The sequence below is a fragment of the Hypomesus transpacificus genome, chromosome 11 (assembly GCF_021917145.1).
Source record: "Hypomesus transpacificus isolate Combined female chromosome 11, fHypTra1, whole genome shotgun sequence".
NCBI classification, from domain to species: Eukaryota; Metazoa; Chordata; class Actinopteri; order Osmeriformes; family Osmeridae; genus Hypomesus; species Hypomesus transpacificus.
The window spans coordinates 12,009,092-12,030,477 of record NC_061070.1 but is presented as its reverse complement, the minus strand read 5'-3'; the positions used below and the strand labels follow the sequence as shown (position 1 = coordinate 12,030,477).

General features: G+C 46.2%; 3 protein-coding genes across 4 annotated transcripts; 2 read left to right on the top strand and 1 right to left on the bottom strand.

Moving 5' to 3' along the window:
* Positions 1–76: 76 nt before the first annotated feature.
* On the top strand, positions 77–8,809 carry adam8a (ADAM metallopeptidase domain 8a). The gene is made up of 24 exons (XM_047029609.1): positions 77–214; positions 462–565; positions 698–771; positions 902–980; positions 1,172–1,248; positions 1,775–2,000; positions 2,114–2,191; positions 2,286–2,524; positions 2,756–2,837; positions 2,988–3,130; positions 3,235–3,412; positions 3,610–3,699; positions 4,077–4,272; positions 4,563–4,650; positions 4,871–5,045; positions 5,353–5,430; positions 5,536–5,623; positions 5,907–6,024; positions 6,179–6,377; positions 6,709–6,786; positions 6,905–6,958; positions 7,052–7,102; positions 7,181–7,255; positions 7,807–8,809. The coding sequence occupies exons 1-24, from the start codon at positions 166–168 to the stop codon at positions 7,849–7,851; spliced, it is 2,664 nt and encodes an 887-aa protein (XP_046885565.1). The 5' UTR covers positions 77–165; the 3' UTR covers positions 7,852–8,809.
* A 98-nt stretch (positions 8,810–8,907) lies between these two features.
* On the top strand, positions 8,908–12,990 carry spef1 (sperm flagellar 1). Of its 2 annotated transcripts, none has more exons than XM_047029604.1 (7): positions 8,908–9,125; positions 9,400–9,511; positions 9,960–10,113; positions 10,243–10,321; positions 11,482–11,587; positions 11,892–11,991; positions 12,455–12,990. In XM_047029604.1, exons 1-7 carry the CDS (start codon positions 9,017–9,019, stop codon positions 12,569–12,571), a joined length of 777 nt encoding a protein of 258 aa, XP_046885560.1. In that variant the 5' UTR covers positions 8,908–9,016; the 3' UTR covers positions 12,572–12,990. The 2 variants fall into 2 exon arrangements, with proteins under 2 accessions (XP_046885560.1, XP_046885561.1); XM_047029605.1 differs by having other exon boundaries at positions 8,927–9,125; positions 11,482–11,557.
* A 2,871-nt stretch (positions 12,991–15,861) lies between these two features.
* On the bottom strand, positions 15,862–21,372 carry erlin1 (ER lipid raft associated 1). Its single transcript, XM_047029042.1, has 12 exons — positions 21,031–21,372; positions 20,322–20,458; positions 20,027–20,108; positions 19,672–19,718; positions 19,524–19,585; positions 19,280–19,405; positions 19,121–19,194; positions 18,942–19,000; positions 18,647–18,738; positions 18,198–18,287; positions 18,013–18,092; positions 15,862–17,915 (listed from the first exon to the last, which is right to left on the bottom strand). The coding sequence occupies exons 2-12, from the start codon at positions 20,432–20,434 to the stop codon at positions 17,745–17,747; spliced, it is 996 nt and encodes a 331-aa protein (XP_046884998.1). The 5' UTR covers positions 20,435–20,458; positions 21,031–21,372; the 3' UTR covers positions 15,862–17,744.
* Positions 21,373–21,386: the final 14 nt, after the last annotated feature.

Below are 21,386 nucleotides of genomic sequence, written 5' to 3'. Positions count from 1 at the left end.
CGGCGGAAGAGCCGATTACTTCATGCCAACTTTCAGGATATGAGACCAACGCACAAGGCAGGGAGGCGTGGTTCCGGTATGGCTGTGTGATTTCCCAGACCAAGAGCCGAGCATTGCCATTGTCAGTCTAGGAGAAGGGAGAATAGACCTCTTGTCCGCAGCATCATGAGATGGTCTCGTTGCTTATCCTTCTGGTTCTGGATCTCCTCATGGGGTAGGATATACATGATATATTTTTCTTTCATTTCTTTCCAAAAAATGTCCTTCCTTCCTTTCTTTCTCTTTCTTTCTTTCTTTCTTTCTTTCTTTCTTTCTTTCTTTCTTTCTTTCTTTCTTTCTTTCTTTCTTTCTTTCTTTCTTTCTTTCTTTCTTTCTGTCTGTCTGTCTGTCTGTCTGTCTGTCTGTCTGTCTGTCTGTCTGTCTTTCTTTCTTCAAATTGAACATGGTTTTTATTATTTCAGGGATATTTGTGAGAAGCCTTCCTACATTACCTCATGTGACAGACTACCAAGTTGTCACACCTCGGATACTGAAAGTTCAATCACAAGGGAGTTCTTCTCAACAGGTACAAACGTATTACCCGGTCGTTAAATTGTGGTCAAAATAATTTACTTTCATCTGTCTTTGCCATATGGAATGCCTCCTCCTCCTAACCCATTTTGAAACATGCCTGTCTGTGTTGCGTGTTTGTGTGCAGACATACCCTGATGTTGTCCAGTACCTGGTCGCTTTAGACGGACAGAACTACACTCTCCATTTAGAGAAGAACAGGTGAGATTGCACTGTAATCTGAGAATATGGTATATAGATGGAAAGGGACCATCTGGAGGCAGATCCTCTCCCGTCAAACACAACCCCCTCTTCATCTGTCCACCACTAAAGCTCTTTCATCTCATCCCAGGGATCTTGTCGGAAAGCATTATGAACTGACCCACTACTCAGAAGACGGCGCCGAGGTTGTAACAACCCCAAATCATGAGGTACTATTTTATTAACCGATAACTAATCCTAACCCGAGACGTCCCAGCCTGCTTGTGTATGTCTACGTCTGCAGGACAGTGGGATTATTTATGCTACATAGTCGTATCAGTAAAACTCCTTTGTACTGTACGTCAGATCACTGTGAAGAGACTCACATCTAATAATGGTTGTGTGTGTGTGTGTGTGTCAGGACCACTGTTACTACCATGGGCACGTTGTGGATATGGCAGACTCCTCCGTCAGTGTGGGACTGTGCTCGGGGATACAGTGAGTGGCACTCTCAATTAAGAATAATAGCATGACATACTATGTTATCCACGAGGGGTCTGTATGTATATGTGATCTATTTTCAATCACTGTAATGTAATGTTTCTATAGACTGGAGTAGATACTTTAAATACAATATGAGAAATGATAGGGTGCTGAAATAATCAATTTATCGGCGTACGTCAGGAGTGATCAGAGCATTAGTGAACTATCCCTGTATCCCTCTAACACGGTCATTAAGACCATTAAAGCTGTGGGTCTACCCCCGGCCTCTGATAACCTGTAACCTAATCAGCTCCTTATGGACACACAACGGCCTTACTGAGAGGACCAGACTTGTGTGATTCGAATCATCCTATTTGCTCTTTGGTCAAATCTGTTCAATGGTCCCAACAGGGATGTCTAATTTTGCTACACTAACATAGATCTATGTTTGTCTTTATTAGGTCAAGTGATTTTCTGATTTTTGTCGTTGAAGTGTTATCGATAAAAGGTCTCAAGTAAGAGTTTGATTTTTCTTGTGCAGGGGGTTTGTGCGCTTGGCTCATCAGTCATACCTGATTGAACGTCTAGGGGACCATGTGACAGGAAAGCAGTCGAAGGGGGTGGAGCCTCATGCGGAAGGGGAGGAGCTTCATGCGGTGTATCGAGAGGAACACCTGAGGAGAAAGAGAAGCTCCTGTTCCTATGACAACATTACAGTATACGACCATGGTTCCCTTCCATCTGGGATGTACCATCTTGGCAGCCTGGTAAAGACATGCACTCACAAGCCCCCCCTCCCAACACTAGACACAAGTACCAACAACCCTAACAGAAAAGATACATCAACTCTATACATAAATAAAATCCCTCCTCTTTATAGAAATGGGAGGCCCAGACCAAGGCCCGGACTGGTCAGCGCAGGGTCGTGGAAATGGTTATAGTGGTTGACCACACAGAGGTAGGTAGAATAATCCGAACACATCACAATCTCTAAGTTATCATAAACTTCAAAGTGTCTTATCAACATCGACTCGTCCTTTTTCTTGTTGCAGTACAAGAAGTTTGGTGACAGGAAATTGGTGGAGGCCAGAATGCTCCAGGTTGCCAACCACGTGGACAAGCTGTATCGCTCTGTTGGGCTGTGTGTGATGCTGGTGGGTCTGCAGATGTGGTCCTACAGAGACCTGATGGAGGTCAGCTCGGACCCTAACAAGACGCTGACACGCTTCCTGCAGTGGCGCCAGGACAGCCTGCTGAACAAGATCAAACATGACAATGCACAATTCGTCACGTAAGAATGAACGAGCCATTTCTTGTCTCTCTCGCCAATGAAATGTCTGTTTATTTCGCTCTTTATACACTGTAGAATGTGATGTGTGTCATTCAATACTGTTGGATTGTGTTGTCTGGTCACGGTCTGACTGTAACCCTACACACGATATTGATGCATGTACCCTCGTGGTGATAGTGCGTCTGATTCTGATGTGCTCCGTTCTGAATAGCGCTCCTCTCGTTCTTTCAGAGGTGTGGATTTTCAAGGGTCCACTGTTGGCTTGGCGCCCACCAAATCCATGTGCTCTATCATATCTGGGGCTGTCAACCAGGTGGGTGTCTCCTGCAGCTGTCACCGGACCAAATGCAGGACAGTTTGCGTTGCTGCATGTCGAAGATCATCACTCATCTCTTTTGTTTTCTTCTCTTCTCTTCCCTCCTCTTCCTTTATCTTATCTCCTCTCCACCTCTTATCTCTCCAGGACCATAACCAGAACCCAGTGGGAGTGGCCTCCACCATCGCCCATGAGTTGGGCCACAACCTGGGAATGTCCCATGATACAACAAACTGCCGCTGTGGATCGTCGGCATCTGCCAGAGGCTGCATTATGGCTGAGACAGTCGGGTGAGTTCAAACAGACTTTCGCCGTAAAACCTGCCATACAAATACCATCGGTCGCAGTTTGAGCAGGACTAGCAGCTAAGGATTGTGCGCGCGCGTGTCTCTAGGTTTGAGTATCCGAAGGGGTTCAGTAGCTGCAGCCAGCAGCAGCTCAGCACCTTCCTGGAGGAGGAGAATCCTTCGTGTCTGTTGGACTCTCCCTCTGTGGACCGCATCTACGGGGGACCTGTGTGTGGCAACGCATATGTAGAGCCTGGGGAGGAGTGTGACTGTGGCACTGTGGAGGTACGTGCTCACACACACACACACACGCATACACACACACACACACCCCACATGCATACACATACACGTACACACCCCACATACAATACACACCCATGCGCACACACAGACTTATAGACTCGCACACACCATGTGTCTGTCGGTTCATGCCCAGTGTCAGGAAACAGGAACTGAAGGCGTAGTTATTTCTCCGACAGGAATGCGTGAACTCTTGCTGTAACGCTTCCACCTGCAGACTGAATGCCGGAGCCCAATGTGCAGAAGGAGACTGCTGCCACGACTGCCAGGTAACAGACACACACACACTCGGCACAACCATATTCACACACACACTTGTGGGTGTTGGATGGCGGATGCATTGTACAGCAGTTGGTGGTTGAATATTGAATGCAGGAAGTCCGCGTGGCATCACTGAGAGGAAGTGAGCACGACGGCCCTGATGGGAAATCATAACTGATGTCACTTTTCAAAGAAAAATACTAGATACACCTCACTTTTCGTCACCATCCACAGTAACTGCTAGGTGTCAAACCACAGCAGCTCTTTCGATGGCTGCTACTCCTCCAGACCACTCCCTCACCTCTTTTCTCCCTCTCGTCCTCCTCTCCCTTCTCCGCTCCTCTCCTCCCTTTTCCTCTCGTCTCTCTCTCTCCTCTCCTTCTAGCTGAGGCCAACAGGCAGCGTGTGCAGAGCCAGATCCGGTGACTGTGACCTGGCTGAACACTGTACTGGCTTCTCCCCTCTGTGCCCCGTTGATTCCTACACTCAAAACGGGCTGCCCTGTAACCGTGGAAACGGATACTGCTACAACGGAGAGTGTCCCACGCACACGCAACACTGCAAGAGACTGTGGGGACCAGGTAGAGTGACACTCAATTTCCCACGACTGTACTTCTCAACAATAGGAAGTACTCACGATGACCCTGTGTTCATTCGCAGCATAAAGATTTACATTTGAGAATCTGTTTCCCATGTACAGATTAAGCCTTGTGATTAAGTCTTGGCTCAATCTATGTCAGACCAGCTCCCCAGTGTGAAACACAGAGGAGGTATTACAGATGCTGTAGACAACAGGCTTCAGGGTGGAGGGTTTGTCCTGTTTTCTTGATCCTGACAGGTCACTCTACATCCTCTATCTCTATGGTTTTAGATGCTGAGGTGGCAGACAACGCCTGTTTCCTGTCCCCAAACAAGCAGTGCAGGAAGAGCCTGTATGGACCCCAGAGGTGTCAGCCACAGTAAGAACCACAATAGCACTGTCTTCCTGTCTGGTAGTACTCTTATAAACCAGTTATTCTACATACAACTGTAGGCTGTGGTGACCAACACAACGACCGATTGTATTCGTTACATTCCGCATCGTTCCGATAGTCCTTGAACTCTGGTCAAATGTTGTTTCAGGGAAATGGGGTACTGACTTACAGGCTGACTGGTGATGTTGTGTTGGGGTGTTTCCAGGGAGATGTGGTGCGGGAAGCTGTACTGCACCGGTGGACGGACGTTTCCGGTTACACGTCACAAGTTGATCCACACTCTCAATGGAGTGACGTGTAACGAGGCCAGCATGGATGCCACAGGCAGCTCTGAGGACATTACTATGGTGCCCACCGGCACCAAGTGTGGCACCGACATGGTGAGAAAAGCTGGCTAAACCAAACAACGTTACACTACTGCAAAGTACAAGATCCACTGGCTAGATACAATCAGCAGTACATTAGATTCGAGGCCTGAACTCATACTTTATGCCACTTATGTTGAGATACCTATGTAATGCAAGTTAAGGAGGTAAACATTTATATCTTAAATGTTAGGTTTTAGTCAATGCATGTGATGGATGATTATTTGTCTCTGGTCAGTATATGGGCTTCTTGTGTAGAAGTGATTAGAAACATTAATGTTTGTTTATGTGAGGTCCTTGACTCTTCCCCTCTGTGGCTCAGGTGTGCTATGCCCAACGCTGCCAGGACATTAAGGTGTACGGCACAGACGACTGCTCTGCCAAATGCAACAACCAGGGGGTGAGACAGTGACGCGCAGCAATCAATCCCACAGCTCTCATCACTGTCAAAGATTGACCTATGAGAACGTGTAGCTTGTAGCTGACTGCATCTGCATTCTGATAGGTCTGCAACCATGAGAAGCAGTGCCATTGTGAGCCTGGCTGGGCCCCGCCCTACTGTAATGTGAAGCTGTCAGAACAGGCTGCTTCAGGTACTGTTACCGTCTGTGTGTGTGTCCCTGTGTATGTGTGTGTGTGTGTGTATAATATAATGTGTGTGGTCTGGGATCACTATCATTGAGCAACCTTTTCCCATGGTCTTTAACAACTGTACTTTGTTCTGATGAGTGAACAGGCAGACTGTAATTGAATTTGCCCGATAGTCTCAACAGATACGGTTACAGTTGAGTCTGTTTCCTGTGTTGATGTCAGATGTCATATTTACCCTTGAGGGATGCTGTAGTCATGGCCGTGTATGTGTGTGTTTGTGAACAGGGATGAAAAGAGTTATCATCAGTGTATCCCTGGCTGGAGTTCTCCTCCTGCTCCTCATCCTGGTCTTTGGAGGTCTGCGATTCAGGAGAAATGGCAGGAAGGAACATTCCTCCAAAGGGTAGGAAAACATTGGTTCTGTTTCACACTAATAGTCCAAATCTAGAATAGGGGAACAGATGTTCTGCTATTCAACAGTACAACCACGAATAAGAAAGTGTTGTTCCTGTGCGTCCCTAGAGTCAACTGTTCCCTTCTTGTGTGTTATTCCACAGCCCCTCGCGCTCCACCTCTGGCCAGTCCAACCCCTTGTTTCAGTCAAGCAGCCCCCGCCAAGGACCCCCTCGCATCAGCCAACCCACGTTCGTGGAGTCGTCTGCTACCCAGGCCTACACCCCCCTCTCCCTGTCGGTGGGCCGGGCCCCCTGCAAGGTCCTCGGTGTCACCGTGGTCCCCAGCAGATCTGCCCCCGAGGTGGGACTCGCTCTCGGCTTCATCAGTTTAGGTTCCCGGAAACAGCAAGGCCGCACTTTATATTCATAGGCTTTCATAGAATACAGGACTGATGCTCATGTCATTTATATCAACGTAACTCAATTTGTGTGCAGCCATTGGGGGATAACAAGAGTGAATGGATAGTTGGATGTCTGGAGATAGTGGATAAGTAGTTGCACAGTTGCATAAGGGGTACCATATGGGAACTAATAATCTGACCAGACGTCAGTGCTTTTGTGCTTTTTCGGGGGCGGGGGAGTTAATGCTGCAGGGGTTTCATGATGCCATGTCTGTCTCTGCCTCCCAACAGCCCCCCAGGAAGACACCTTCAGTGCTGCCCCCCAGGAAGACACCTTCAGTGCTGCCCCCCAGGCATAAAACAGAACAGGTACAGTCGACTGATAACCATCACCTACTGGACACATACTGATCTGTACTACTTACATGTCTGCTTGTGTTGAGGAGAGAAGAGCAGCATATTGATGATGTTGAACTGATTCTCCTAGGTTGCTAGACCATGTCTGCCACCACCAATTGTTCCAGTCAAGAAGGTGTTAGAGGTGAGGATGAATATCTCCAGTTGTACAAATACTGCATGGGAGACGTTCTTGTACTATGGGAGAGATACTTACTTGAATGACTTGTTTTCCCAGCCTAAACCAAAGCCTCCATCCAGACCCTTGCCTCCTCTGAGCCCCAGAACGGTAGGAAAATACACATACAAAAACACAGACATACTCAGGTCGCAATAGCAATTCACAATTTGATCATTCCTTTATCAGGTCACAAAGCCAAAGCCTCCTATACCATCTGTGAAGCCTGTTGTCATTCCCTCTCCATGGAAACAGAATCAACTGGTGGGTCATTATTTCGACACTGATATGAAATGTGTGTATTTTAGTAAAAGGATTGAACAGTGGTCAGTTTCTGTTTGGTATTGAATGTATTGGTAGTGTTTTTCCTTAGGGGCGGGGCCTATATTTCTTGTCCAGACCTTCCTTTTGAAAGGAGAGTCTGGAGAGAAAGTAGGGATTTTCCAGTTTAAATCAAATAGGAATCGTATTAGGAAGGGGCATGGGAGGGCAAATGGCTGGCATTCAAACACCCCAGACATTGTTCCTGGCATTCAGCTATATAAAGATCCCTATGGTCCAAGCCTCTTATCCGGACAACGTCCTGGCATTTAGACATGTAACACACAGGGAGTGTCTGATGTTTGGAGAGTAAGTCAGAACCATTTAACCATCCCTTTTCATGACCGCAAACAGCTGGTTTTATATATGAGTTACCATACAGGGTTTAAATAATTAGAGAAAGAGACAGAGAGAAGGGAGGAGGCCAGAGAGAGGGAGTAAGAGACAGGAAATACTGACTCATTCCTGGTGTGTGCGTGTGTCTTTTTATACAGGCGGCAGGCAAGGCAGCCTTAAAGCCCCCCACCAGACCCAGATGACGGAGAGGAACCCCTGAGGTGAAACCCTTTGAAATGGTCGGAGTGGAGGGCCTTTTGGCTGTCCCACAGGGAGAGGCCTGGCTAGCTGAGCAACTTGTCAAGCATCCCAGGTTCCTGATACTGAATGGGAGCTGGCCTGCATCGAACAAAGGCTGTCTGAGGAGACCTGGTCCTCAGAGTCTGTCTGCTGCAGGGGGAGCTGCTCTGAGGAACATCAGCCCCTACCTAAGCCTCGCCTAGTTTGCAATTTGATCACTGTCTGTGCCTTGTGTGTGTGTGTGATTGTGTGGCTTGTGTGAGTGTATGAAAGTGCTTGCATGCGGATGTGTCTGTGATTGACACACTCCCTCGCTTTCTTGTTTTATGACAACTGGCTATGCCGCCATGAAGATAATGCTGATGATGATGATGTGGATTTTATTTTAAAAGAACTTCTCCTCTGTATTTAATGAGTAAGCACTTGCACAGCAAATCATTCTTTTTATCGTTTTTTGACTCTTTACTGACTTTCCTTTTACTTCACCAACTTTCGGTACGACTCTTAGACAAAGCACCATTTTCAGGGACTCTTTTGTTGTCCCCTTGCACAAGCATGGACTTCTTATGACTGAGGGCCAAACTGCATTGTTAATTTCACTATGTACTACTGTTTAGGGTTTGCCTTAAGGTGTTGTTATTTTGTGTCTGTTGACCTGTTGCTGCTGATGTACTTTTTATAGGTTTTTTGAATAATGTAAGGGACATTTTTTATAGATGTTACATTTACATTCTGTTATACTCAGTCTGAACCATTGTTCTCATTTCTGAACGTTTTGCCTTGTACTGTATTTCTGTGCACATTTTTGTACCTGAAAATAAACTTGACAAAAAAGACTGTCAGACTGACGTTTTGACTTATATATTGAGAATCATGTTGTGATTGAAAGAATTCAATGATAAAATGTGTATATATTACGAAAATGTTAGTTGGCCTTGACTTATTCGCCAATGTGAATTAAAATTGCACAAACAACTGGTGAAGAAACGTTTGTCCTTTCTCAGTTGCCATACCTGGATGTTGGTTACCAAGCAACAAATTAAACAACCTGTTGTTGGAAAAGTGAGCTACATTAGCTAGCCAATGAAACACTATCGAAGTTATCTAATGTAAGGCAGTAACAAAAACATGGATAAAGAGTTAAACGAAGAAAAACTGCAAGATTTGTATGCTTGGATAGACAAAATACCGTTGTCAAGACCTAAAAGAAATATTACAAGGGACTTCAGCGATGGAGGTATCTACTAGCTAACGTCAAAGTTAGTGCTAGTAGCAGTGCTACTATGCAGTAGACTTGACACAGAGTCTGTGTTGCATTTAAAGGGTCTGCAGTGTTGATTTAGTTTGGCAATGTATTCTGTACAACAACTGGTCATGTTTTCTCACTATTAATGCTGTCCAAAACAAGCAAACTCGCCGACATTTAGCCTACTTCTTGTGAGTCATGTTAAATGCTCATGATGTACTGTCACTGTCTGACCAAAAACGGTGCCCCCCTCTCTCTCCTCCAGTGATGGCTGCTGAAGTTGTAAAGTATTTCTTTCCCAAACTCGTAGAGATGCACAACTACAGCCCAGCCAACTCCACACAGCATAAGCTCAGCAACTGGGGCACTCTCAACAGGCAAGGAGGAAACCCTTTGTGACAATATATCCTTGGTGTGGAATAGAATATGGGAATGTTTGCAGTAAGATGCATTGCCTGCCTGCAGTGCATACTGACCTCTGCTCTGAGCAATGTTTTCCTCTCCACATCCTTGCTATGGGTCGTGAGAACTGTGATGGAAACACTTGCATTCTCTGACCTCTGGTCTGGAACACAGCCATGCCGCTGTACATAGCAGTGAGACCCAGATATGGAGGTTGCCACTCATTGAAAACATATCTTGTCAAGCAGTGTAAAGGATATTATGGGCCTTTTTCTGGGAATCCAGTTAGTTCTGGATTAAAAATAAAACCTATTTAAACAGACACTTAAATCTCTGTCTAGGAGTACTCATTTGTTTATTGGTACTGAAACCAGAGCCCATGATTTCCATAAACATGCGTTTTTTTGTTTTTGTACTGTGTAGGAAGGTGTTTTCCAAGCTCAGTTTCCACGTGCCTGAGGAGACAGTGAAGAGGATTGTAGTGTGTGCCCCGGGGGTGATCGAGCCTGTGATGTGCTTCCTCAGAGAGAGGATTGAGGAAAAGCCAGTGGAGCACACTGCTGGAGACACATTACTGGTGTGTGTGTGTGTGTGTGCGCGTGTGCGTGTGTGTGTGTGTGTGTGTGTGCATGCATGCGTGTCTGTGTGTCCAGAAACATGTACAGTATGGCATAATTTGTAAATAAATTATTTCCATCACTCTTAGGATCTGGAATACTATAATATCAGGAATCAGGAGAAAACCTCTCCAGCTTCAGGTAACAATACCTCAACCATAACAAAAGGTAAGGGAATACTGAATACATTAAATTATGTTAATGCCTGTCAACTTAACATCACCAATTCACGCACAGTTTTGAGGAGAAAAGCACTGATATGATCATACTGTGTAGTACATTATATTATTTTATTATGCTTCCTTTCATCATCATAAAAGGCTGTGGTAAATAGAATGAGAAAATAGACAAATGTGTTTGTTTGGATGGACACTTCCTGGTATCAATTCAGTGAGTCCAGCAGGCCAGCTCATGATCATGTGGTGAGGTGTGTGTGCGTGTGTTTGTGTGTATTTGGGTTCATCTGCTCAGCTGACATGCAGCAAGTCGGCACATTTGCACAGATGGCAGGGGACTGGATTTCATTTTAAGGGTTATTTGGAAGTGTCTCACACACACACACACACACACACATATATGCACGTGCTTGGAGTTGTGCTGACCCAGTGCTCCAGTCATCTGAAGGAGGGACAAACAAAGGACAGAAAGATTTCTTGTCTGGGGAGGCTGTTTCCTGTCACCTCTGTCCCACTGCCAACCATCTGACATCTTTGCTGAGGTGCTGTCAGAATTCCAATGTCAGCAAATGTTAACCACTCCCCCCGCACGCACGCACGCACACACGCACGCACGCACACACGCACACACAGAGGTGCCACATCAGATAAGAGGAGGAATGAGGGTCAAGAGGCCAAGACCTTGAGGGAGGGACCCAGACATATCTTTCTTCCGTTTCCCTCACCTCACCTCCCCCTTTGTCCGTACACTCTCTCCAACCTCCACCCCCTCCCCTTTCCCGTCTCCTTCCCTCTTTCCTTTCCCCTCCATCCTCACTCGCGCTCACACAAAGGAATCCTATCAGCCCTCATCGCCAGATGGTTCTTATCACTGGCTAGCTCCCCCATCGACTACTATCTCTCTCTCTCCGATTGGGAAGGCCGTGTCTGGTCCTCCTCCGCCCCTCTCGACCCCTTTGTGCTCACGGGCCTCCGTTAGATCAACCCCTGTGTGCTTCTGCCGCTGACCAACCCTGTCGACTGGGTGGTCTAACCACACTGCCGCGGCTAGAAGGCTCCGATCCATCGTGATACTGTGATGAGAGATGTGCGAGTCAGGCCTACGGCTGTGTCTCTGTGTTTCCATCCTTGGCTTCCTCCTTTCCCCCCCAGAGGCCCGTGGGATCGAGGCTCGGCCGAGGGCAGAGCAGGGGAGGAAGAAGGAGAAGGCTGGACAAGACAAAAGCAGGTGCCCCAGCAAATGCACAGCATACCTGGTGTACGCTTCCCCTTCTGACACACTAGAATACTGTATATATACAGTACATGTTTTTATTTATTTTTTTAAGATAGGAAGGATATAGCTCAGTGGTTAGAGCATGGCATTGTATCATTATTTATTTACTTCATACATAAGACACAAAATAATAAACCAGACCTTACATTGTAAACAAAAATATATAAGCTGAGTTACATGCGGTAAACGAATAAAGATATAGATTCAGTGATGGTTATGCAATGTAACAAGCAGTGCATGTGGTTGCGTGTTGTTGAGTCCGGTGTGTGTGTGTCTGCTCCCACAGCATTCCTCAGGTGGCCCTGGGCTCTCAGATGGAACCCGCCTTCAGACTGCTGCTGGAGGACAAGGAGCAGTCCATACTGGCCCTCCAGGAAACTGTGGAGGTATACACCCAAACCCACCCACACACAGACCCACACACTAACCCACAGCCACTCATACTTACACCCACTCACTCACACCCACCCACACACACACACACACACACTGTATATACACTGCTATGCGCAACATCCTCTATAATCAGGAAACACACATTGCTGACAAAATGTGACACACTCCCTCTTCCTGTGATGACCTGCTAAGGACGTTCCAGTTCACATGAAACATTGCTGACTGTGTGTGTGTATGTGTGTGTGCGTGTGTGTGTGTGTGTGTGTGTGTGTGTGTGGTAAGCTGAGCCAGTGGTGGTCACTGAGTCAGTTAGCTCTCTGCAGATGTGAGCCCTCTTTAGCACAGCTGCTCATCACCAACGTGTTACAGATCGTCAGCAAGGCACTGCATTTACAATCTCACGGAGCAAGTTATGTTGTATTTTCACGAGTGTGTCGGTGTGTGTGTGTTTAGATCCTGCAGATTAAGGTGAACAGGCTGGAGCACTTGGTGCAGCTGAAGGACATGCGGATCGAAGACCTGACACGTCATTTGGAGCGATACAAGGCCAGAGCCAACATGTCCAAATAAACAGACACAAGGCTAGAACCTAATCTGCAATAAGGTTTATTTCACACAGTCTCAATATACCAATATTGGAGATTATTGGTGATGGAAGAATATCATAACAAGATCGTTATTTTCTCTACTTTTAATACTATTTCTCGTGGAATCACAGATGCCTCTTTTCCAACCATATTCCTTTATGTTTCTAAACTAAAGATGATGTATTTCACGTTTGTTTTTGATGACATATTTGGGTCATTCTGCATCAGGTAGCTGTGTGCACCGTTTGATCATTGGTTTAACGTGTTTAATGACCAATGAGACCATGTGATTCTGTGTTTTATATAAATGTCATCTGTGAATTGGATGTGTTGCTACTACTGTGCCTTCAGCCTACCTGACCTCGAAACCAAGAGCTAAATAAACGATCCAGCCTGATACGACAACTGTGCCGCTCCGCCTATATGTGAGAGGATGAGGGAGAAGAGAAGACGGGTGGCGAGGGGACAGGTGAGAGCAGCAGGAGAGCAGAGAAAAGAAAAAGTTCCATTTCAGAAGTTGACGTCACTTTCTCTCGAACTCTCGAGTGGAGCTCATGCATATGCTCTTTTCGAAATAGAAGGAACTTCCAACGAAGCACAACTGTTGCCATTCTCAGAATAGAATTTGGTCTGACACCTACAGAAAGCAAATCATTCATTACCATATCTAGACTATCTTTTCTAGTTCAGTTCCATGGGCGCATGTGAAGCCCTCTGTGACATGCTTGCGTGTAAAAAGGGCTATACAAATACATTTGATTTGGTTTTCTAACACCTTACAAAACCAGAGACCAGGCCCTGTGGCAATAGACTCAGTTGCATATGCTATCCACAGGCTCTGAACAAACCTTCTCAAAAGACTTCTTATTAGTCTTGCCCAAGCATGTGCGAGGACAGCATGTTTTTGACTGCACGCGTGGGAGTGCCCAGTTACTGGGATGTACGGAGCTTTCTTCAAAACTCTCCCAGCATTGTCCCTTACTTTTCCAAGGTGCCATTCTCAGTGGGCTGCTAATTGGTGTTTACGTGAGGCCTATCTATGTTGTTATAGCCCCTACCCTTGTCGAATAACACCAGATAAGTGTAGTCACCGACCAAGTCACCCAGTATGTGTCTGATTAAGTTGTAGTCTTTACTTCTCTCCCAGTATAGGATAACACCTGATAAAATCTCCTTAAAGTCTTCTTGGACCCTGTTGGGGTGCTGATCTAGTCCAGCTGGATCTCAGATGTCTTGTTTGACTGTGATGACGTACTCATGAAGCACCCCCCAAAGACATAGCAGCCCAACCTTGTCCTTACACTTCAAACAAGAAACGTTTCCAACAGTCCAGGTGATGACTCAAGACACTGGCACGCCTGTGAGAAATGACCACGTGGATGGAGGTGGACAAGACATTTCATCGGGAAGAAAATCCCACGGAGAACTGAGGAGTCCTGCAGGGTGTTATCAGGGTGAATCACCCACGGGGAGCAGGGCAGCCTGGAGGTGGTGAGGCATTACAGGGCTGGGCCTCTTTCTTCTGGGTGTACTCTTGAAATTACTGGTAGTGTGTGAGAGCGTGAGTGATAAGATAACAGCACCAGTGTCATTCCTCTTCCCTCTATAACAAGGCTCTCACACACACACACACTCATACACACACAGGATTGGAATGTGTGGGTGCCCGGTGCTGCCAATGAGGTTTGTGTGATAGGTAGACTGAGTCACGGTTGCCACCCGGTTGTTTGGGGAAATAGAGGCCTTCGTCTCTCCATTCTCCCTGCCTCGCTTCTGCTAAAACAAAGTTCCTTGTATTCCTCTCCTTTTTGCCTTGTCTTTCTTTCCTTCCCCTATTCTCCCTATCATTGGTCCTTCCCTCCTTCCTCTAGCTCCCTTTTCTGGTCATTGCACCCCACTCTTTTCCCTCCCACAATATCCCCACTGAAACTCCTCCACCCTGGGCACTCAGATAAGACTGGGGCTGTACCCACTGGGCGGAGGGGGATCTGGCCAGGGTGGGATCACACACCAGAAGGATACAGGAAAGATGGAGGAAACCATGACCATCCAGGAAGCGGCACAACTCACCTTGACCTCATTTCCTCTAAGGGAGGGGCTTAAAACACACCATGTCGATATTCTGTTGGGATCCCTGATATGATCATCGGCCTCGGTTCTGCACATCACACTTTTTCCAACGATTAAATCTGTGTGCGCACGTGTGAATAATAAAAGTCTAGAATGAGCTACTACAGAAAAGGCTACTCTACTCCACCCACAGACAAGATGGAAAAGTCTCTGCACAAAGCCCTGTCTCCCTTCTTTCAGCCGTTTGTTATCACAGACACACACACAAACACAGCCACAATTCCTCATCTCATACAATTCCTGAGGAGACACATCCAGACTTCCGAGTCCAGCGGTGACCGGGTCAGGAGTCAGACTCCAGCCAAATGCTCTGGTAGGAGGAGCAGGGTCTGCAGCGCCAACTCAGCATCCAGGAGAGTTATGGTCTGAGGAGAGAGGGAGTGGGGGTCGTTTAGGGAGTGAGGCAGAGACCCCAGGAGGAAACTGAGCAGCGGTTAGTCAAAGCAAAGCCACAGCCATCTACTCACAAACACACACACACAACACACACTCTACTGTTCTCTCTCACAAACACACAGCCATCCTTTCACACACGCACTAAACACACAAACTTTCCTTTTGTCCCGTACACACAACACACACAGCTGATGACTAGCCCTGAGTGCTCCTATCACAGTAATGGATATATGGGTCAAAATAACAAGCGACTGAAACAGTCAAAAGATGTGTTTGTCGTGATTGAATGTGTGTGTGCTTGCAATGTGAGTCATGCTCATGCAACCACAGCCCATCCACACTGAAAATCATCCCCCCCCTCTCCCTGTCTCTCTCAGAGACACACACTTAAATAAACACGCACAAGTCGTAAAAAAGAAAAGCACATAAATTATCAACAACTGTTTTCTTCCTAAGTCCCCTCAGGAAATTAGTTTCCAGCCTCAGTGTGGATTCTCATGGCCAATAACACCATGTTTTAATAAAAATCCTTAATAGATCTTTTGCAGCTTGGGTGGAAAACCCCTGACAACTTGCATCATCAGAAATGCTGAATGTGGACGTGTCAGTGTTTTGTGAACACAAAAACACAAGAACAAAGCCAAACCCTGGTTAAGTTCAAGTCTTTTAACACAACTATAGTATTCCATCTAGTGGAAATTAAGAATACTACATCGGTTTCCAAAAACTGCCAACCATGACACAGTATGTGGTATCAAAATAGGCTTTATTTTACATAAACGAACATTGTCAAAACTTGATGAAAACGTCTTGCATATAAATCTTTGAAAACAATGAGACATAGTCCAAATTAGGCAGATTGTACAAAAGTAACATTCACAAGGTTATGAATCCTCCTTTGAGTATCTCAATTACAACCCCTTGGTATGTTTGATTTGAACCCACCACCAAATCACAAGAACAGTCTTTAATGCAGATTCTTCGATCAAGTCAACATCAGTAGGTCTATATCTTAACCACAGGTCGAAGCTTCCACTGTGTTAGTGGTGTGTTAACCAGCCAGACAGCACTAGTCCTATATAAGCTCATCAGTAGTCTGTCACCTTAACTAAAGTCTAAATCTCAGAGCCCTATCTCTTTAAACCTGTCTGATGTGGCACTGTACCTGCATATGAGTGTGTGTGTGTGTGTGTGTAAACTGCTGTGGGGCGATTGTAAGCTCTAATCAACACTAAAGAGAAGGGTGACCCCTGAAAGTCAATTGGAGGAGTTGCATGATCAGGACTTGTCCCATCCTCCCATCCTTCTTCCTGAGGGCAACAAGCAGGAGGGAGCAGGGACACGGCTCATTTCAGCCCTGCCGCCTCCTTCGAAATCAGTAGGCCTGGAAACGACTGGTCCCTGCAACTACATAATTAAATCCCTTTTTATCCAACTCAAGACGGACGTGAGAATAGAAAAGGACAATTCCCTTCCGAGGATTTTCCTTTGGACAGCCCTTGATTTAGTGCTTCCTCTCTGTCGGCTTCACAGTTTACATCAGGGCTGGTCTTAGTGTGGGTATATTCAGTCAATCTCTGGTCACGGACTCGCACTGCACACAAACTACCATCGACCCCACCAACTACACTAAATACAATGACGATACACCTATACTACTGTAAACCACCACCTTCTGAGCACTCAAGACTCCAGGTAAGCCAATACAAAACCAACACCTAACTGCACATACAGCTCTGGCCCTTAAGATTGTATTTGTATGGTTGTAAGGGGTGTGAGTGTCTGTGCTTAATACATGTTAATACAGGTCAACGCCTCTTTCTCCAGTACCTATCAGTGAGAGTGCTAGGTTGTAGTGTTGAACTGAGCAGATGCGCTGTCTGGGGGGAGAAGGCTCACCTCTCTCTCTCTCTCTCTCTCTGCTCCTAAGAACTTAATTAAAACAGGTGAGTGTCCCTGACCACATCCCAGAAATAGAGATCAGTTATAATTAGTGTCACCTGTTGGATTCCAGTTAAACTAAACCACAAACGGTAAGGCTCAATCAACATCGATAACCGCTCAATTTCCAAACAAATCAAATCGTCTTGCATAAAAAGGGAAACACCAAAAAACAAACCCAAAAAAGAATTAAGCTTTCAAAAGCAAAGCCCAAAGTTGCATTAAAATGCAAGCACGTGTAAAGTAGGGTGACTGGGACGAATGTCAAGAGGAGATCCCGTCTGGTTGACTTCTCAGGACCGGACTGATCCATGCATCGGCGTTCATAATGCTTGTTCCATCATGGTGTCTATCTCTGAGACAGCATCTTCACACAAAGCAGCAGAATGCACTCGTTCCTTCTCCCGCTCTCTAACCCCATCCCATTTTTCTCCCTCTGTTCACTCCATCCCCTCTTTCTCCCCGTATGTCTTTTTCTCTCAGCCCTTGAGGTTTAAGACCAAAGCATGTTTTTTTTTTGTCTTTTTTGTTTTACTTCTTTACTCCCACCAAGCTAGTTGCGCAGCTATGCCACCCTGAAGCCATCAGAGTTCATGCCTTCCCCGGTGAGACACACCCCTCCCTCCCCCACAAAGTGTGACCGTCCTCCCCCCCTTCCTGCCCAGAGACAGACAGGCAGGCTGGGCGTCTCAGTGTTCCCGGAGCTGGGCGTCCGGGAGGGCGTCCCCCTCCGTGGTGGAGGGGCCGTTGTTGTTGCCCTCCACAAACATGTTGGGGATGTCCTGGCCAAAGTAGATCTTGCTGTTGGCTGCTATGCTCTGGTACTTCATCAGTTCCAGGTACTCAGGGGTTAACTTCAACTAGGGAAAGAGAAGATGGATGATGAGGGATGATATACGAGAGGAAGCGAGAGCGAGAGAGAGCAAAAGAGAGAGAGAGAAGTATGTACATGTTTACCCTGTTGGCTTCAGAAAACTTGGCAGCTGTGTAGTATTCAGCATCAGCCCTGGCCTTCTCCCTCGCCAGGAAGGCAGAGTCTGAAACACACAGGGGGGGGGGGGGGGGGGGGGGGGGGGAGTCACGCTTGGTACAACACAGGGGGCCACAACATGGACGAGAGTTACGAAGACAGACAGACAGACCTTCGATCTCAGAGATCCTCTTCTCTGTCTCCTTCTCCATCACCTTCTGTTGGAAGTGGATCCCAGCCACCTCGGCCATCTTCTGAGCCTCTGGGAGACGGAGAAAACATTTAAATAAAGTATATTTTTATATTTGGCTCTTTATTTTACATTGATCTAGCTCCAGGAAACGTCTGTGACTTATCAAAAGGTCATTTGGACAAAGCTACGTGTAATAAAGCAAATTCAAAGAGGGCCGTCTTATAGAACAAAGGCTTGTTCTGTAGGTCAAGGTTCACGGGCACGTTGCTAGGTTACCGATGGTTGCAACTTTATGGTGTGCGGGCATGTTGCTAGGGGTAATGAATGACGTTGAAGAGGTAGGGTAACGTAACGTGGCATTTCTATTGGACACTGGAGGGGGCGCGGTGTTATGGTTCGGTATGGGACGGAAGGATGTCAAGCCTTACCAATGATGGCTTTCTTCCTTTCAGTCTCCGCTTCCTTCTCCACCACCCTCTGAGTCTGGACTGTTATCATCAGACGAGTCTTCTCGGCCTCCCTAGTCCGAGAGAGACGGAGGGAAAGAGAGGCAGGGGAGAAAAGGAGAACGAGAGAACGGCAAAGCCATTGAAAGTCAACGTGTTTGCCACTTTGCAGCCCACAGTTAGTGTGGGTGTCTCAGCTACGATGCTGGAATATACATTAAAAACACAAAGCCTGAACAAGCTAAACACACACGCATGCACTCATTAAAACACTCACATGAGTTCAAAGTTCCTCCTGATTGCCTCGGGGATCTTGGGTTTTGTGACACGGACCGCCTACAACACAGGAAGAAAGAAAACATTGACAGCACATTCAAACCTGTTAAGTTGCCAAGCACCCAGCATTGCCGTAGCAGGCCTGTGTGTGTGTGTGTGTGTGTGTGTGTGTGTGTGTACCTGTATTGTAAGTCCAGGGGCCATGCAATTGAGATCCTTCTGCAAGGCGATCTTCAAGTTCTCATCTATGATATCTGCGAAAGACATTAACAGAACTTAAAAAAAGACAGTTTTGTCTTCTGAGAGAGTGTGTTTGTGTGTGTGCGTGTGTATTCTCACCAAACAGCTCTATGTAGACCTCCTGTAGGGTGTGCACACTGCAGAACTGGTTGAGTTCGTGGTGAATTTTGTTAAAGATGAGCGTCTTATCATAATCAGCTGTGTAGTTCTTCACAATGTCAACCACTGAGGGAACAGAAGACTAGGTTGGAGTGAGTTGGAACATTATCAACTGCATCGTGCAGTTTCCCAGTCCCGTCTAGGGGAGTGGAGTTCTGGGAAGTGGGGGGTCTGAGGGTGTTACCTGCAGTAGGGACCAGCATGTTGACCACCTCAATCCTATCAAAGTAGATCATCGTACCTCCACTGTGGAGAGAACATGGATGTTAGGAGGCCCTAATTACAGAAATACACACACACACAGGGCCCAAGCCAGACCCTCCTCCAGTTACCTGGTTCCACAAGGCACATTCTTGATCTCGTCCGTTTGGAGAGTTGTCTGTTAAAACAAGCAACAGAACTGTGAGAGGAGCTAGTCACTGACCAGCACTACACTGTAGGATCTGATATGGCTGTTTATTTAGCCAGATATGAGTCAGCTAACCTTGGATTGTTTTAGCTATCAGTAACCATTTGAAAGTTGTTAATGTGAGTTTGACTAATCTTGTGGTTCACACCCATCTGTATCCACTTGTTCTGTTCTTTGCACCCAATGAGATAAACTGATCCCACCCCATGCTTTGGCAAATAGTAACTGACCTGCTCTAGCGAACTAGGGTTTGTGTCTGAAAAGCTGGCTACTGTTACCTGTACAGATCTGAAAGTTGTTATGAAGGGCAACATGATGTGATACCCAGGGCCATTGGGCGTGGTCAACAAAGCTCCTCCCCTGAAACACATAACACCATTATAAGCAATATGCAGTCACAACAACCAAAATGCCAACCCTCTCGCAGGACCTGTGAAAACGCACAAAGCTCTGTTCTGACTTAAACAATTCACACATCCATTGTTGTGAAAATGAGCGTTTTGAAAGTATAAAGGAGAAGGAAGAGTGTTGCAGCATTACTAGGCTCCATGCTGAAGCGAAGATAGCTCTTACCTGTAGTAAACGGCCAAGTGTCCCTCCTCTATCTTATGGATGGATGAATGAAGCAGGATAGCCATCAGCCCCATCGCTGCTGCCACTACTGCCCCAACATGCGCCATCGTCATCCTCACCTGCAGGACTCACCACACCTGGCACGTAGACACAAGACTAGTCATAGTTGTATAGCTTACTTTATTTCTTGCTCCAACATATCTGACTACAGCCCAACGGATAGCCAGCAGTTATAAAGTAATTCCAAATACCTTATCAGACAATTCCACCCGTAGCGCTTATACAATTACCTTGCCCCCTTATTGGGTCACTAGCACTAAGCTAGGCTAAGTAAATTAGCAAAATACAGCCACTCACACAATAGGGGGCACACAATTAAGGTCTACTACTAGACTAGAAATAATCTGTGTTTAGCAACGTTACCACTGCACATAATATGCATTGTATACAACGTAAATATTAAGATGGCTATCCTGCAGATACCTATGATTTAGCAGCCTACAATGTAGCCTACGTCTAATTTATGACGCACGTTAACATTAGCTAGACAAGCTACATTAGCTTGCTCGCAAACCTAGCTAGCTAGCAATTAGTTCGACAATCTGCGTGTCATCTCGTAGCAAGCAACTTAATAAAGCTAGCTAACATGATTTACTCAGCTAAAATTAGCTGAGCTAATAACATAAGTACGATGGAAATGAAATTTTACCAGTCTATTGATCAGTTCTCTTTACGATCGGTTCACAGCGACCCATCCCCCTTTCCAACACCCACGGGTGTTTTCACTTCTGACAGCCAAGCAATGTTAGTTAGATACCGATACTCTCGCTTAACCGTTTCAGCTCTTCCGGGTTAGAATTGGAAAACCTAAAACTTTTATTAAAAGGTGGAGAGAAAGAAGACTGACGTGCATTAACGTTGGTTGCAATCTGCCAATAAAAGCGATAGACGACAGACGTGGAGATTGAGTTTCACGGTCTCACGAAATTAATACCAAAACGTGAAATATAACTGAGTAAACCAGATAAGGACTCGTGTTATTAAATAAAATCCATACAGACCAAG